Source organism: Physeter macrocephalus, chromosome 14 (genome assembly GCF_002837175.3).
Source record: "Physeter macrocephalus isolate SW-GA chromosome 14, ASM283717v5, whole genome shotgun sequence".
Taxonomy (NCBI): domain Eukaryota; kingdom Metazoa; phylum Chordata; class Mammalia; order Artiodactyla; family Physeteridae; genus Physeter; species Physeter macrocephalus.
The window spans coordinates 103,056,328-103,075,434 of record NC_041227.1 but is presented as its reverse complement, the minus strand read 5'-3'; the positions used below and the strand labels follow the sequence as shown (position 1 = coordinate 103,075,434).

The window sequence follows — 19,107 nt, the reverse complement described above, 5'->3', positions numbered from 1 at the left end:
CAGGCTCAGCCGCCATGGCTCACGGGCCCAGCCACTCCGCGGCATGTGGGATCCTCCCGGACCGGGGCACGAACCCGCGTCCCCTGCATCGGCAGGCGGACTCTCAACCACTGCGCCACCAGGGAAGCCCTGTACGTGGAAATTTTTATACTTAGTTCTCTTTCTTCTACAAAGGTTTTATCATTTCTTTGCGTATCTTGGTGTTAGACCAAGAAATAAGACTACTGTGATGGTAAACGGATGCAAAAGTCTTTCTCTACAACTTTTTAAAATCTAATGAAGGCCCTTGTTTTCAAGAATCCTCTAAATTTTATTTACTCTTCTTAAAGGAAGCTAGAATCTTTGGGAAGTCATTATGAACAGAATGTGTGGGTTGGAAGTTAGCATTTAGTAAAAAAATTTCCTCATTTTACAGCTAAGAAAACAGAAGAAAGAAATTTGCTTAAGGCCGGAGTCAAGAATCACATGATTTTAAATAATCACTCTGCATTCTACTTCTGTGAGAGACCTGTTCTAAAGGCCAAAGTTTCTCCCTCAGCCCTGGGTTAATTCTTTTGCACTTAAATGTGGCTCTTAGAATTAGTAGTTTGTATGGGATGAAAGGAAATTCAGTTTCCAGTCTTCCCAAGACTTTTAAGTTATAACCTATAACCTTGTCAACGTTAACTTATTTTAAACGGACTTGTAAGTCAACAAACATTTGACTGCCTATCGCGTACAAGGCATGAGGTTTGCATTTTAACAGTAAAATGCGAGATGAGAGGAGCCATCCCTCAAATACTTGACTGATAAACTCGTACCTTTTATGGTATGTGTGACAAAAGGGAAAATTCTCTCTTGGCTGGACAAATGGGTGTGTTTATTATTTGTTTTCAGTAAGCTTTAACTCCTCCATCGGTAAGAGTTCTTTGCATTTCTTCGACTAGAGCTAAAGACGCGCCCTGGAATCATCCCCTTTTGATGTGAACTTTCTCATTATGTCAGGCCTTCCTGAAGGCTATCCTTGAATAGCCTTTTCGGTCCGAGTGATGGCGAAGGCACTGGCGGGTTTCCAAGCATTCGCCTCAATTTGCGCTGCGAGTCGGACCACAAAGCTAGGTGACAAAAGCCGGCTCCGGGACCTTCGTCGGCTCCTACCCTGCAGCCTGGGCGCGCCTGCGTGCCGGAGCCCCTTTGTTGCTTGGCTGCCAGAGTCCGGCTGCGCCTGCGTGGTGGGCCGGCGCCGGCAAGTGCGCTGCACCGCTGGCACCGGCTGGGGGCGAGCAGACCTCCCCAGCAGCTGGCGGCAGCCGTTGCGACCGTCTCAGCGGAGTTCAGAGGGCCAGGCGGTGGGAGACTTCCCACAGGGTGGCTGAGATGTCGTCCACCGCGGCTTTTTACCTTCTCTCCACCCTGGGAGGGTACTTGGTGACTTCCTTCTTGTTGCTCAAATACCCGACCTTGCTGCACCAGAGAAAGAAGCAACGATTCCTCAGTAAACACATCTCTCACCGCGGAGGTGAGAGGGGTCCCCAGAACCAGGTGGCGGAGGTGGGGGAGGCTCCCCCCCCTTGCCCCACCACGACTAGAGCTGAGGGTCCTCCGCAAAAGGCAGGCGGGTGGAAATACGTGAGAGTTTGAGGAAGGATGGGCGTGTGTGGATAGAGGGCTCCCCCGGAGGTGAAGGCAGTGTGGAGGGGAGGTCGCCTGAAGGAAGGAAAGGGGTCTTGAGGCAGAGCCAAGGTGGGGACCTCTCGAGTGCAGCGATGTCAGGGGTTCTCAGAAGGAGGAAGGACCAGGGTGAGAATGAAGGGTAGATGGAGGTTTCTCGGAGGAGGGAAGGATGATCGCAAGGTACCTTCCTAGCAGCGAGGCACAAGTGGGGAGCACCGGGCCGAGCCGGGGGTACCCCGCAGGGGGGAACCGGGAACGGACTTGTTCCGAGACAGCCAGTGGCTGAGCTTGTGGGAAGATGGGGCGAACTGCTTCCAGGGCTGAGGAACTGCGTGAACCTGGAGCGTGGTGCAGCCTGGGCATCTGCAGTCCCTGGGGGCTGGTCCCAATTCACCCCTCCATCCCCCCATTCTAAGCATGATAATTGAGAACAGGGGGAAAACGAGTCTCTGAGCCGGGAACACGTCCCAAGGTCACAGTTATAGCTTGGGCTGGACTGAGACAGAAACTGGAGCGTCCTGGTTCCCAAGGCTGCAAACCTCGCACCTGTTTTTTTTTCCAACCCCACCTTGCACCCCAGCAGTGACCGGTGGATTTCCAAAGACAAAAAGATGATTTAGTTAATGACAGGACTGTATTGTTTGACGAAAACAAAGAAGTTTCTTTTGGAACAGTGTCTTGCCAAAAGGAACCTAGACGAACCCTCTCATTTCCCAGACAGCAGGCCAAATCTTTGCCTCTTCATTATTGTGCAATAATGTCTTTATTTCATTCCAAGCATGATGTATAAAATGTTGTGAGATTGGATTGTTTCAATCAATTTTAGCTTGTTCTTTAGAGATAAATGTTAAACTAGGTTAAAATTGCTTGGAATTTACAGTCTAATACTTGAAATGGTAAAATTCTAGGAGTTTACAGTCTAAAATTTGATTTAGTACCATGACTCCTTTGCTAACAAGAATTGGCCAGGAATAAGGTTTTTTTTGTTTTTTTAAATTTAATGAATTTATTTATTGGCAGCGTTGGGTCTTTGTTGCTGCCCGCGGGCTTTCTCTAGTTGTGGCAAGCAGGGAGCTACGCTTCAACGCGGTGCGCGGGCTTCTCATTGCGGTGACTTCTCTTGTTGCGGACCACGGGCTCTAGGCGCTCGGGCTTCAGTAGTTGTGGCACGTGGGCTCAGTAGTTGTGGCACACGAGCTCTAGAGCGCAGGCTCAGTAGTTGTGGCACGCAGGCTTAGTTGCTCCGCAGCATGTGGGATCTTCCCAGACCAGGGCTCGAACCCGTGTCCCCTTCATTGGCAGATGGATTCTTAACCACTGTGCCACCAGGGAAGTCCCAGGAATAAGCTTTTAAATATCACAGAAGTACATTAGCATGCTTCTGTAAAATCTGTATAATTTTATCTGTTACACATAGTACTAAAGAGTGACTTCAATGGTTATGCTAGTCTCCTACTCATGAAAAGTGTGAAAGGTTTTAAGGGATCTATCACCAGCTAAATGCCAAGTTATTTCTTATTTGGTTTACCTGTATTTTAATAGATACTAAGTTAAATTGTAGGATAACATGACTACTAACGTGCCTTCAACCACTACAGCCAAAAAAACAACTCTTAGTGTTTGAGTTGTTGCCATAGAAGTATTTTCGATGGTAGTAGTCCTACTGTAGAGATAGTCAGTACCTTCTGCAGTTGTATTTACTGATTTAAAAAAAAGAAAAGTGTGCTTACTGAAAACCCAAAACAAAACTAGGTCCTCTAAAAAGCTATCTAAACGGTCGTTATGGGTGATCTAGATTTTATTTTAGAAGAGATAATCTTAACTCTGTAGGCTTGAAATATGATTACAGTCCTAAGTCACTGTAGTAAATTCCTGTGTGTTAGTGCTTAATATGCTTTTGTTGAGTATGTAGGCCAAATAATACAGTTGAATCCAGGGTGATAGAGGATATATTTACTAAAAAAAACACTTTGTAACTCACGATACTAAGTTTCTGGAAAATAATAGACTAGGAAGCAGTCAGCTTCTGCTTGCTTTTTATTTTTGTCTTGGACACTGATAACAGCAATCAGTGTTATCTGTGCAAACTTTTCCATGCATGTCACTAACATTTGGGCTAATTCTCTATTGCCCTAACTGCAAATACCCGATATTTCATGAAAACCAGATGTGTGATCATTCCAAGACTGAAACTTTGATCATTATATATGTATAAAGTATATACATCTGAATTGCTTTAACTTAAAACTCTTATTGTGTACTATATTATGTCTGCTGTGAAAACACTGTCACCTGAGTCAGATTCTGGACCTATCACTAGTTAACCTTGGGAATAAGCCTTGGTTTTAGTTTCCTTATCTATAAATGGAGACCATTTACCTTGCTTCTCTTTGGGTTGTTATGAGGATTAGGTGTACAGAAAGCACTTTGAACACCATAAAATTGTTTAGAAATATAAGCATGGATACAGGGGGTCACATTTGTATTTTGCAGTAGGACTTCTGAGTGAGAAAAAATGAGATTACCCTATACTTAATGTTTTAGTTTTTTTTTTTTTTTTTTTTTTTTTTTTTGCGGTACGCGGGGCTCTCACTGTTGTGGCCTCTCCCGTTGCGGAGCTTTTTGCGGTACGCGGGCCTCTCACTGTTGTGGCCTCTCCCGTTGCGGAGCACAGGCTCCGGACGCGAAAGCTCAGCGGCCGTGGCTCACGGGCCCAGTCGCTCCCCGGCATGGGGGATCTTCCCTGAACGAGGCACGAACCCGTGTCCCCTGCATCGGCAGGCGGACTCTCAACCACTGCGCCACCAGGGAAGCCTTAATGTTTTAGTTTTAATGAACACTTTTGCCTTTTACTGATTGATTGTCCTTGAAAGTAGAAAATACTCTAATGTTTTAAAATTTAAGTGGTGTAGGCCTGCTTTGTTCTTACCTCATTAAAGCATACATTGTATTACATTATATTGTAATAGGATATCTGCTTCCCTTATTAGACTATGAGTTCCTCAAGGGCAGATTTTAGATTTTATTAATGCTTGGGTCTCTAGCCTCCAGTTCAGATCCTAACATACACTTAAAATAATAGCTTACTGTCTGCTAATTATCTATTGTGTGCTAGATACTTCCCATGTCTTTCCTTATCTATTTGACCAAAGAACACTTTTTGTAACTACAATGTATTGATGAAATACCAATAGGACCAAAGATGTGTCCTTTGGGTTAAATCGAGAGCAAGTCATACTCTCAAAGGCTATTTTTATAATTTCTCTATGAAATTATGAATTTTATTAATATTTTTACAATTGTATAAGTAACTCATATTCATTGTAGAAAATTTGGGAAATATAGAAATGAAAAAAGAAAAAATAGTTCCTAAAACTCACCATCCAGACATAATCTCTGTTAACATTTTGAAGTATGTCTCTTTTTTTAAAATATTTATTTTTATTTATTTATTTGGCTGTCAGATCTTAGCTGCCGTACGTGGGATCTTCGTTGCCGTGTGTGGGATCTTTTAGATGTGGCATGCAAACTCTTAGTTGTGGCATGGGGGATCTAGTCCCCTGACCAGGGATTGAACCCGGGCACACTGCACAGGGAGCGTGGAGTCTTAGCTACTGTACCACTAGGGCAGTCCCCTGAAGTGTATCCTTTAAGTACGTATTTTACTACATTTGGAATCATACCATATATACACATATTTCAGATGCCCACTGAGTTAATTAGAGTTAGGATAGCAGGGAAATAACTTTTTCATACTCCCTAAGCTATCTCTATGGGCCAATTGAATTAAGCAACAGGCTTTAAAAAAAGAGATTCATTTATTAGGGTTCGGTGGCCAAAGAATTTTTTTTAAAAATCATCAACTGGGCTTCCCTGGTGGCACAGCGGTTGAGAGTCCGCCTGCCAATGCAGGGGACACGGGTTCGTGCCCCGGTCCGGGAAGATCCCACATGCCGTGGAGCGGCTAGGCCCGTGAGCCATGGCGGTTGAACCTGCGTGTCCGGAGCCTGTGCTCCACAATGGGAGAGGCCACAACAGTGAGAGGCCCGCGTACCACAAAAAAAAAAAATACAAAAATCATCAACTGATAAAATCCTCACCTTACCTTTTAATCTTTCACCCTTGGTTGCAAGGCAAAGTATTGCCACAATCTGGGCATTTTGCCAGATTGATTTCGGAGGTGATAAGTTTGAGGGTAAATATTGCTCATGGACACTGGCTGCTTCTGAGTCCTAAACTTTGTTTGCTCAAGGAGGAAATTGAGGCATCAGTTTGAGTCTCAGAGTGTCACTGGAAGTATATTGGTTTTGGTTTTGTATGAGTGTGTAAATGGAGGGTAAAAGCAGGGGTTATCTATATTTCCCTGTATTTAAAAAATAAATTATACATATTACAAAATTAGAAAAATTAAATATCGTTATAGAAAAAGTTGAAAGTATGACAAGATGGCAAAAACCACTTATTGAAAAGAGCACACATGTGGTGGTTAGTTGGTAAATGCTGCCACTGTATTAATATACACTTTGAATATCATCCTTCTATGCTATTGATGTGTTTAATTTTTTTCTTATATCTGCAAATATATATTTCACTAATATTTTCCCCTTGAAATATAGAAACAATTCCGCAGTGTTCCAGGGATTGCATATTGAGAAATGCTCTTTTGTATATACCATCTCTAGTCCTTACAAGCTCTTCATGCTCTTATAGAAATCATATATAGTTTCCAAGGTGCACTATAAATGTTGAATGAACAAGTGAATTTAGAAGTGGAGAAGGAGCTTACTTTGTTGCTTGATTTACTAATAACAACTCCATTTTAAGTTGATATAAGATTATGTCTTCAAACATTAAAATATGTTTTATTTGCACTAAGCTGTCTTTTCCAATATCAGAAAATATTTAATTTGGAAGTTGTTCTTTTATGGCTGGTGCACATTGTCATATTCGTTATTGGTTTTATAAACATCACACGCACACACATATAGCATGTATACAAAAGATGTTAATGATAGTGGTGGTTGGAGGATAACTGTAAAACAAGTCTACAATGTTTGTTGAATGTTTATTGGTATATAAAACATTTGGGAGGTAAAAAAGGAAACTGACCAGACATTTCTTTCCTTTACAGCATTTAAATCTAATTAAAGATACAAAAGAGAATGTTTCCTTTACTTTTCCTATCCTAACAGAAATTAACCAGTCACAAAGTAATTATGAGGCACTATATAAGAGAGGAAAGTTAACATAGAATGAAAAATTGGGAAATATACCTTTGTATGGTATTAGGAAGTGAAGCTTTCTCAAAGAAGTGAAAAATGAGAACTGGCGGAGAGGGAGGCAGGGGAACATAAGCAGAGAAATTATGAACAAATTCTAGTAGGACAGCATGTAAAATCTATGATACTCATTCTCATCCACATTTCATAATTAATTTCATAACTAATTAACAAACTTTTGTTTACATGTTGAATGGTTATTTGCAAAGCCAGGCATTAAGCTGCTTATTGAGGAAAAAGAAAAATTAACGGCAGATGTGCTCTATGAATGATATGATGATAATTGAAAAGAGAAGGAATTCAAACCATTTCATGAGAGAAGAGCTATTACCAAATAATTCCTTGGCGAGGAATGGCATACTTTTAAATTAGTCTACTTTTAAATTAGTCCCTTAGTTACTCTCGGGGCTTTCACCGTATGAATCTTAACAAGTAATTTGTGGGTATTATCATTGTGGGATTTATCTTCAAGCTTTACAAACAAGTATAAGAATATGGAAATAAGGACCAATATGAGTAACTTATCTGTAAAACTGAAATAAGGAAATATATGAATGGCAGCATAGAAACTGCAGCATAGTTAGTTGTAAAAAGGGTGGGATCTGAAGTCATACTGCTTATGTTTGAAATTCAGTTCCCCTTGTTGGCTATGTGATCTTACCCAATTTTATTTCCGGAGATGCCAGAAATCTTGCCATGGTTGTGGGCATTTTTTTTTTTTTTTTTTGCGGTACGCGAGCCTCTCGCTGCTGTGGCCTCTCCCATTGCGGAGCACAGGCTCCGGACGCGCAGGTTCAGCGGCCGTGGCTCACGGGCCCAGCCGCTCCGCGGCATGTGGGATCTTCCCGGACCGGGGCACGAACCCGTGTCCCCCGCATCGGCAGGCGGACTCTCAACCACTGCGCCACCAGGGAAGCCCAGTTGTGGGCATTTTAATGAAATAATATATAGAGTGCTAAGCACAGTATCTAGCTTCTATTAATTATTAATATCTTGACCACCTTTTCAATATTTTATTTTATTTAGTACTGGCTATTTCATAAACTTATAAAGTAGATCAAAGATCTTAAGTAATAATGTTTGCATGCTTAAGCTCTTAGGTTTAAATGAATTACAAATAAAATTAATATGGAAAGGAGACAAAAGACAAACCGGTAGACTTTGAATGTAAATATTAGTAGTAAAAATTATATTAACTGTGGGGAAATTTATTTCAGATTTCTGAATCTCTATTTTATATTTTTCCTAACTCCTTTCCCTCAAAACAAAAAGAGCAAACTATAAGTATCTTTTGAACTTTTTACTATGGCACATTTTAATCACATACAAAAGTAGTAAGACTCTATCACTCAGATTCAAACAATTATCAACTCATCTGTATCCCTGCCCATTCTTCTCACCTGTATTATTTTGAAACAAATATCATATCGTTTCAAACTTAATAAATATTTGTTGAACACTGTTTTGTGGAATATTCTAACACTTGTATATTACAAAGCCCTTGCTATTGAAATTTGAGAAGGCTTACTTTCCCATCCCAACTTTAGAACCAACTTAGAAATAAAATGCATGCATCAGAAAGATAGAGGTATGGGACTTCCCTGGCAGTCCAGTGGTTAAGACTCTGTGCTTCCACTGCAAGGGACTCGGGGAACTAAGATCCCGCATGCTGCACTGAGCAGAAATTTTGTTCCTTCTGAGGGTGGGCCACTCCAAATTAAGGGGACTATGAAGGACTGAGTCACAGATGGACGGACAGCTCTTTCTCCTACATCGCTTCTGCTCCCATGGGGAGGAGTAAATGAGGGAATAAAGAAGGGTTAAAAGTGTTCCTTCCATTCTTTTCCCTCCTTGCGGACTAGAGTGGAATTTTCCTTCACTAGGTGGGAACAGGTAGCTGGGGATAGATGTTCCTCTCAATACTTGCCTTCAAAAAGCCTTCTCAGGGTTTAGGTGGTGTACCAGAATATAAAAAACATAGGACTTAGAAATAAAGGCTTTTTGAACAAACATTTATGCATAGCATACATGTGGTAGCACTAACCTTAAGTGTACAGCTTAATATCTTTGTTAATATATGTGTACATCCAGGTAGCCATTTACTCAGATCAAGATATAGAACATTTCTAGAATCCCATAAGATTCCCTTGGTTCCCTTCCCAGTCTATCCTTCTCCATCCCCAGAGGTGACCACTCCTCTGACTTTTCTGATCATTGATTTTTTTAAAAATTTATTTATTTTATTTTTGGCTGCGTTGGGTCTTTGTTGCTGCGCACGGGCTTTCTCTAGTTGCAGCCAGCGGGGGCTACTCTTCCTTGTGGTGCCCGGGCTTCTCACTGCGGTGGCTTCTCTTGTTGCAGAGCACGGGCTCTAGGCGCGCAGGCTTCAGTAGTTGCGGCACGCGGGCTCTAGAGCGCAGGCTCAATAGTTGTGGTGCACCGGCTTAGTTGCTCCGTGGCATGTGGGATCTTCCCGGACCAGGGCTCGAACCCATGTCCCCTGCATTGGCAGGCGGATTGTTAACCACTGCGCCACCAGGGAAGCCCTGATCATTGATTATTTAAGACAGTGGTTTTCAGAGTATGGTCTGTGGACTCCTGGGAGTCCCCAAGACCTTTCATGGGTCTACAAGGTCAAAATTATTTTCATAAGACATTACTTACCTTTTTCACCTTGTTGACATTTGCACTGATGGTGCAAAAGCAGTAGTCGGTAAAACTGCTGTTGCTTTAGCACAAATGAAAATACTGGTACCAAATGTACTAGTAGCCATCGTATTCCTCATCATCATGCACTCACATTTTTTTTTTAATTTTTTTTTTTTTTTGCGGTACGCTGGCCTCTCACCGCTGTGGCCTCTCCCGTTGCGGAGCACAGACTCCGGACGCGCAGGCTCAGCGGCCATGGCTCACGGGTCCAGCCGCTCCGTGGCATGTGGGATCTTCCCGGACGGGGGCACGAACCCGTGTCCCCTGCATCAGCAGGCAGACTCTCAACCACTGCGCCACCAGGGAAGCCCTAATATGTAATTATTAATGGATATAACCCACATAATCAAAAGCTCTTTGAGGGACTTCCCTGGTGGCGCAGTGGTTAAGAATCCTGCCAATGCTGGGGACACGGGTTCGAGCCCTGGTCCGGGAAGATCCCACATTCCGCAGAGCAACTAAGCCCCTGTGCCATAACTACTGAGCCTACATGCCACAACTACCGAAGCCCGCGCGCCTAGAGCCCATGCTCCGCAACAAGACAAGCCACCGCAATGAGAAGCCCGCACATCGCAAAGAAGAGTAGCCCCTGCTCGCCACATCTAGAGAAAGCCTGCGTGCAGCAACGAAGACCCATCGCAGCCAAAAATAAATAAATTAATTAATTTTAAAAATATATGTTTAAAAAATAAAAAAGCTTTCTGAGGTACTCAGTAAGAGTCCTGAGACCAAAATGGTTCGGAACTGCTAGTTTAAGGCATTAACTCTTGACTGTAATAAGAATCATTGTAATCTGAAGTAATTTTTTTAAAAAGTGCTTCACAGAGGAGTTGAGAAGTGAATTTTCCCCCCCACTGCACGCGGCTTGCAAGATCTTAGTTCCGTGCCCTCAGCAGTGAAAACACGGAGTCTTAACCACTGGACTGCCAGGGAATTCCCAAACGGATTGTTTATTGTACCAAAAAGCAAGGAAATTAAAAGGACACAGAAGTCAGCTTGAAGGAGCTAATGATGTTGACTTTGATTACTTGGTGAAAGTGGTGTCTGCCAGACTTTTCCGTTGTCAAGTTACTCTTTTTCTCTTTGTAGTTAGTATTTTTGTAGGAAAAGCTAATTTGGGTTTTTCTTCTCTTTTGTTTTTTTTAAGAATATTTATTTAGGTTGCTCCAGGTCTTAGTTGCATCATGTTAGCTCTTAGTTGTGGCATGCATGTGGGATCTAGTTCCCTGACCAGAGATTGAACCCAGGCCCCCTGCATTGGGAGTATGGAGTCTTAGCCACTGGACCACCAGGGAAGCCCCTCCTCATTCTTACAGGTAGGGAAGCTCAGCCACAGAAAGGTGAGGTAATTTTCCCAAGGTCACACAAGTATCAAACAGACTTGAGAGCAGAGATCCGAACTCCAGAGCCCCACCCTCACCTACTACACTATACTACCCTCAGCCAAGATGACTAAAACAGTCACTTCTTTTAAGTAATTAATGGGAAAGGGAGGAAAGAGATGGGTAAACACTTTATGCTATAAATATGATAAATGCCTTAGTAGAGAGATGCATGAGAGACTGTGGGGATCCAGAGGAGAGACATTTTAACCCTGAGGAGGTGTATATGTGCAAGTCCTCCTCTGTCTTTTCTGTTATAGCTTAAAAATCATGTTTAGGTTCTTGTAACCCTCCTGCGTTGCTGAGGCTGTGTTTTGATCTTTGATTCTTCTTGGTGCAGCTAAAAACAATTCAAAATACCACTACATTCTTTAAAACACTTGTAATGTCTACATAATATACAAACATCATGATTAATTTGATGTATTTTTTTAGGTGAATTTCTGGAAAAATAAAATGTTCAAATTAGCTTCAATTTAATGTTTTCACAGGTGCTGGAGAAAATTTGGAGAATACAATGGCAGCCTTTCAGCAGTAAGTATATAAAAAGGTATTCTTTTCTTTTACAGTTTATCTTTAAAGTGATGATGATTCACCAAGTGAGGATAGTACACATGTAGCATCCGCTTGTGATAGTTGTTTCTATTTTATTAAAATGGCTTTTTTTTTTTTTTTTTTTTTTTAGTTAGTCTGAAGTGTTACAAAGAGTGTTTGGCTTCTGCATAACTGAAAAACTAGATCAGAGTTTTGGGTAATCAAAAGATACTATAGTTCCAAAGCTGAAAGAAGACATTTGTAACAAGGCACATACTGTGTGTAATGCTAATTAGCCTCAGAGAGAAAGAGAAAAGGAGAAAATGAAAACACTGTTACATTGGCTGTTATTTATGAGTAGGATTATGTGTCTACTCAGTAATTCTTCCACAGATCAGGTCAAGCTGTCATCTGGTCTTTCTTCTTTGAAGCCTTAGGAGTGTTGATCTTATTTTTTTAAATAAGGTAAATTTTTTTTTCAATTTTTAAATTATTCATATTTCATATAGATGTCTTTTAGAGCACCTCACAGAGAAGCAGCAGGAGACACAGGAATGGAAGCTGATTGATACCTTCTTCTTTGTCTTAGAGTGAATGATTATCATCAGTCTGTGGTAATGGTGCGAACACTGTTTTCTGTTCCCTGAAAAATAAGACGGGGAATGTGATAAGTTAACTCCCATGAAAAACATTACTATCCATATTTAGTAAGAAAAATATTTTCTTATGTAAGTTTTGAGCCATTTTTATGTATGTAATTGGGGCCAATAAATCAGGATAATTTGGCTTAAGTTTTTGTTCTGCTTCTCATCATTCAAAGACACTTTAGAGATTATTGTTCCTGTTATCAGGTCCCAAGGTACTGCTTTTCCATAGTCTAGTTTTGTCTAAATCCTATCCTCCTATATTTGTCATTGCTTCCTCTTTTTGTTCTATAATATGATGCCTTTTGACTGTAATCTCAAGTCTCTTACAGCTCTAAATGCAAAATCTTTCCTCCTGTCACTGACTGTGAAACAGAATAATTTAATTTAAATTACCTTGTTATCTTCTCTACTGAGATTATGTAGCTAGCTACTATAGCAAAATATATTTAATTTTATGTGAACAATTTTCACTGTGATATACACACACATATGCATACCCACTCACACCCTCATTCACTATCATTTATCCAATATTTTTTGCCTGTGATGTAGTAATATATATTACTTGGGGAAAAACTGCTCATAACTTTGAGTGGTTTTTAGCATTCCTTTATGTAAAAGTATATTATTTTGTAAGTTTTTCTCCATATATATTTTTTTGCTAAATCTTTACCAAACACCCTTATTTATGAAATTAAGCTATTTCTAAGGATGGTACATTTGTATAATACATTATTTCTAAGGATGGTACCTAAATGTTTTTTATCTTTGAAGACTTTGATCCTCTGAAAAAGTTTTTGATATTCAAAGAATAATTTAGATGGTTTTTACTTGCTAGATACAAAATTTCATTTCCTGTCTTCAAGAAGTTTGTTTTTATATTTTTTTGTTCAAGCAGTAACTACTGAAGAGTACTACAGTCTTCTCTATCATGTGGTAGCTTTCTATAACTTTAGTTTTTTGGAGGTTTTTCTGGTACTTTAAAAGAAGAAAGCAACTCTTCCTTATGTTATTATTAGTGTTTATTAGATATATTTATTTGTAAGGCTGTTTGCTAATTGACTTTGAAATTTACAGAAAACCTAAATCAAATAGGCTTTAATTTTAAACTTAAATTTTTTGTTGTTGGTGGTGGTGGTGATGATTTTGTTTTGTCTTATGCATCAGTGCTCTTACTTTCAATAAGTAGTTTTTTGGGGTTTTTTTTTTGTGCTACGCGGGCCTCTCACTGTTGTGGCCTCTCCCGTTGCGGAGCGCAGGCTCCGGACGCGCAGGCCCAGCGGCCATGGCTCACGGGCCCAGCCGCTCCGCGGCATGTGGGATCTTCCCGGACCAGGGCACGAACCCGTGTACCCCGCATCGGCAGGCGGACTCTCAACCACTGCGCCACCAGGGAAGCCCTAATAAGTAGTTTTTTAAATTGTACTTTATTTTCATTTATAAATATTCTATTTAACTGCTAGGACACTTAGAAAGTTTTTTTTTTTTTAATATGCCTACTTCATGGACAACAAGAAAAAAATTGTTTAAGCGTACTATTTTTAAGGTACTGTATACTAAAAAGATAAAGAGTTATAATACTTAATTGGCAAAAGACAGACGCTGCTTAATTATGGTATATGCTTGAAAGGATTTATAGTTGAAGGAGGGATAGTAAAAAATACAATGAGCAGCTAAAACTTAGATCTTATTTATATATACGGTTAGACATATACTTCACAAAGCATGTATATTATGACATGGAGGTGAAGATGATATTAGAGAAAGTATAAATAGTTGGTGTGGGAAGCCTAGTTAAGATTAACTAGAAAATTGAAAAGATACCAGGATTAGAAGAGCTATCATTTGGTGGAGAGGAAGAAGCTATTTAAAAAACGTGAAATGTTTGAGGTTAAGATGTGATGGTATGTGGACAAGATACATCTAGAAAATTGAAAGAACCTTAAGAATGCATGGAAAATTAATTCATTATATATTCATTACATTATAGTAGGGCTAAAGAAGTAATTAGTACTGACACAGAGAAATGGTTACATCTCACAATTTATAAAAGTTCTTTAATGTGCTTTATAAAATAATTTCACAGACACCTTAAGTTATGAGTGTGGCTCTTCTGGGATTCCTTGGGAGCCAGAATCTTTCCTTATTGATTTCTCAATCCCTAACATTTAGCTCTGGTGCTAATAGGTTCTCACTAATAACTTCCTGAATGATATATGGAATGCGGCACTCAAGAACAAAGCAGAATATTGGGTGGTGGATAAATTGGAAGATTGGGATTGACATATATACACTATTGATACTATGTATAAAATAGATAACTAATGAGAGCCTACTGTATAGCGCAGGGAACTTTACTCAGTGCTCTGTGGTGACCTAAATGAGAAGCAAATCCAAAAAAAGGGGACATATGTATACATATAGCTGATTCACTTTGCTGTACAGTATAAACTAACACAATATTGTTAAGCAACTAAACTCCAATTAAAAAAAAAAGCAGAATTTTAACAGAAGACAGAGACAGATTCCCGTTCATAATAAACATGGAACCAAAAACTAAGGAATTGTACTACAGAGATACACACACACACACACACACACACACACACACACACACTCACAGAGTCACTAAGCCCCTGAGTATGTAAAATCTGGTTCTTAAGAGCTAATAAAACTAGGTTATTAAACCAGGCTGCCTTTGTAAATACCCATAAGACAATTTGATCCCTGTAGTATTACCATGAATGCTTAGAGAAAGATACAAATTGTATTAGCAATAGCTGCAAGTATAAGTTGGCAGACACAGTAATTAATCAGTGACCTGATTCTCATGATAAAATTCTTTAGAATCTCTAATTAATGCAATACTAATTATATCATCTCTGAAATGGGAATAATAATACAACCTCAATGTTTTGAGGAATAAATGAGATTCAAATAAATTCTTTAACATAGAGTCTGTTTTAAGGTATGATGCATTGTTTTTGTGAAGTTTGAAGTAATTTCACTTCTTCTTTTAGAGCCAGAGTTTTTATTTCTTTTTCTGGAAATGTTGAAGGCTTGGCTTCCCTAACTTTTTTCTATGTTTGTCATCAGCTTATCAGAAATGCAACTATACAATGTTTGGTGTTTCAGTTGAAGTAGATGCATATTGTTATTTATGGAAAAATTTGAAGGCCAAAGTGATAAAAAAAAAGTTTTCTTGTCCAGTTCTAGCTATTTGTGTATCAATTTGAGATAATTTTATTAGAATAATTTACAAATTGTCCTAGATACACTTACTATTGTTCTAAATTTTTACTTATTAGCTTGTTAATAAGAGATAAACATACAATAAATAGAAAAATTTTTTAATAATTCCTAAACATTTCTAAAAATATCCAACATTTCAGCTAAAGGCAAACTTCATACTTAGAAAGATTTTAGGTAATATGTATAATTTTTTTTAAATACAGGAAAATATAGATAACCCCTGCCCTTACCCTCCTTTACACACTCATACAAAACCAGAACAAAAACAAAAGACATGTATGTGACCAAAAATCAGCAGTAGCAACAGTACCAATTTTTTTTTAAGCTATATAAAGAATCTTAGAATTTTATTTTAAAACTGTTTGCTGGCTCTATATGTCGCTTACAGTGTCTACATTTTTTATTCTTTTTTTAAAAAAACTAAACACAGTTTAACAATATTCAAGGAAATTTTAAAATACAGAAAAATAATTCTATCAACTTAAAACCTATTTTTATTTGCCTATTTGTGTGTTTTTTTAACATTTTATATTTATTTATTATATATTTTGGCTGTGCTGGGTCTTAGTTGCAGCATGCAGACTCTTGGTTGCGGCATGCATGTGGGATCTAGTTCCCTGACCAGGGATCGAACCCGGGCCCCTTGCACTGGGAGCACGGGGTCTTACCCACTGGGCCACCAGGGAAGTCCTTATTTGCCTATTTTTGGATTTTATTTTTACACATTTGTGGTTCTAGCAAACACACAATTGGCAAACAATCTCTTTTAAAGGTGGATGTCCTTTAGAAGAGGACATGTACAGTTAACAGTTATTTACATCTTAGTAAGAATTACATTAAGGAGCCAAGTTTGTTTGTTTTCCTCTAACAACTGGTGATAATCAGAACAGTGAAAGGGAAGATAATTTAAGGAGAAGTAGGGGAGCAGTATGGGACTTTGGCACAAGGCAGCACGTGGCCATTGGGTCTTTTGGAGTGGGATTCTGATGGGCTTGGATCATCAGAAGAGACCAAGTATGAGAAAATTCCGAAGTGGTTGGCTCCAAAGATAAATTTTGTCAGGCATATATATATATATATATATATATATACACATACATATATGTATACACACACACACAGACACTTTATCAATGGGATCATACCATACCTACTTTTTTTTTTCATTTAGATTCAACAATGACATTCCACTGTTGGAATAACAACTTCATTGAATAAAGTGAATACTTGATTCTTTGAAGTATGGTACTTACTATGGCTATGGATTATCATTGATGAACATTTAGGTGCTAGCTGGATGATAATTAATTAAAATTTAAAATGTTCATAGACATTGATAACCAAAACATGGCTTCATTCTGCTCATTTATTTTTAATTAATTAATTAATTAATTTTTGGCTGCATTGGGTCTTCTTTTATGCATGCGGGCTTTCTCTAGTTGCCGCGAGCAGGGGCTACTCTTCGTTGTGGTGCGCAGGCTTCTCACTGCAGTGGCTTCTCTTGTTGCGGAGCACGGGCTCTAGGTGCACAGGCTTCAGTAGTCATGGCTCGCGGGCTCTAGAGCACAGGCTCAGTAGTTGTGGCTTACGGGCTTAGTTGCTCCGCGGCATGTGGGATCTTCCCGGACCAGGGCTCAAACCCCTGCCCCCTGCATTGGCAGGCGGATTCTTAGCCACAGTGCCACCTGGGAAGCCCCTCTGCTCATTTAGAAATGTGTGAATACCTGCAATATGCCCAACATCGTGAACGTTGGAAAATATGGAACAGACAGATACCTTCCTCATTAGGAATTTAGTATCTAGTTGTAGAGACATGACCTTATAGGAAGTCATTTCCATTTCAAATTGTTTCCACCTTATAGGAAACAATTTGAACGTATAGGAATATATTACACAAACTGTAGTTTATCTACTTTTACATTTTCTCATTCCTGCTTTCTCACTCTGCTCACCCCAGCTCTTATTCTTTCCATTCCTGAATTTTAAAAAAGTAAAAGTTTCTTTCTAAAACTCTCTCCCTGCCGCACCCATGTTTACTTTTTTTTTCATCTTGAAATGTCATTGGTGGTAATTGATACATAAAGTGCTTACAAAAACAAACAAACAAACAAGGTACTTCCCTGGAGGTCCAGTGTTTAAGACTCCTCTCTTCCACTGCAGGGGGCACGGGTTTGATCCCTGGTCAGGAAACTAAGATCCTGCATGCGGCGCAGCCAAAAAACAAAAACAACAACAACAAAACAAACATAAAGTGCTGTGTAGGCATTTTACATATACAGAGAGCTATCTCTTTTCATTCATTAATTCAATATTTAACAAATACATGGGACTTCCCTGGTGGAACAGTGGTTAAGAAATCCGCCTTCCAATGCAGGGGACGTGGGTCTGATCCCTGGTCGGGGAACTAAGATCCCACATGCCGCGGGGCAAGTAAGCCCTCGCGCCACAACTACTGAGCCTGCGTGCCTCAACTAGAGAGCCCACATGCCACAAACTACAGAGCCCACGTGCTCTGGAGCCCGTGTATGACAACCAGAGAGAGAAAACCCGCATGCCACAACTAGAGAGAAGCCCACGTGCTGCAATGAAAAGCCCGCGCGCTGCAAAAAAAAGGATCCCACATGCCTCAGCAAAGACCTGACACAGCCAAAAATAATAATTAAAAAAATATTTTAAAAAAGTAAAAAAAACCCAAAAACTTATGGAGTACCTGCTGTGCCCAGCCCCATGTGTAGTCACTTGTTTACAATACTAAACAAGCCATAGTCCACAAACCCTTTCGTCAAAGAGCACCTGTCTAATTGGACAAGTAGGGGAAGATAAATAGATGTATTCAAAACAGTGTGGTAAGTACTCTGACACAGTAAACACAGGTGCTACAGGAAGTCCTGGCAATTTGGCAAATAACTGGTAGACAGGCTACAAAATCCAGTCTGGGGTCAGGGGATTAGGGAAGGTATCCTGAAGTGGTAGTTTTTTGTTTTGTTTTGTTTTGTTTTTGCAGTACATGGGCCTCTCACTCTTGTGGCCTCTCCCTGTTGTGGCCTCTCCCGTTGCAGAGCACAGGCTCCGGACACGCAGGCTCAGCGGCCATGGCTCACGGGCCCAGCCGCTCCTCGGCATGTGGGATCTTCCCGGACCGGGGCACGAACCCGTGTCCCCTGCATTGGCAGGCGGACTCTCAACCACTGCACCACCAGGGAAGCCCAAAGCGGTAGTTTTTAAGTTTACATCTGAAATAAGAGTTAGCAGATAAGGAGAAGAAGAAAGACTTTTTAAAAAACTGCTGTTGTAGTATGTATAATATACATTCAGTAATATGCACAAATCTTAAGTGCCCAGCCCAAAGAATTTTAATATATGTATACACCTTTGTGACCACCCCCCAGATAAAAATATAGAACATTTCTAGCACACCTGAAGGCACCCTTGTGACCTTTCTCAGCCTGTACTCCTTTCCCCTAGATAACCATTATTTTAGTTTCTATTACAATAGATTGATTTTGTCCGTTCCTGATAACATAAATATCATCATACTGTATTTACACTTTTGTCTCTGGCTTTTCTTTCTTTCAATTTATATCTGTAAGATTCATCCATGATGTGTGAAATAATCTTGTACATGGTTTTGTTTTTTTTTTTTGTGGTACG

The 19,107-nt window shown here is 39.9% G+C and overlaps 1 protein-coding gene across 1 annotated transcript in view; it reads left to right on the top strand.

Annotated features, from left to right (window-relative positions):
- Positions 1 to 1,282: 1,282 nt before the first annotated feature.
- GDPD1 (glycerophosphodiester phosphodiesterase domain containing 1) overlaps positions 1,283 to 19,107 on the top strand; it is a 49,375-nt gene continuing 31,550 nt past the window's right edge. The window contains exons 1-2 of the mRNA XM_007106027.4: positions 1,283 to 1,498; positions 11,515 to 11,557. Of these exons, the coding sequence (XP_007106089.1) occupies positions 1,357 to 1,498; positions 11,515 to 11,557 (185 nt within the window). The 5' untranslated portion in view covers positions 1,283 to 1,356. The remainder of the gene's footprint in view (positions 1,499 to 11,514; positions 11,558 to 19,107) is intronic.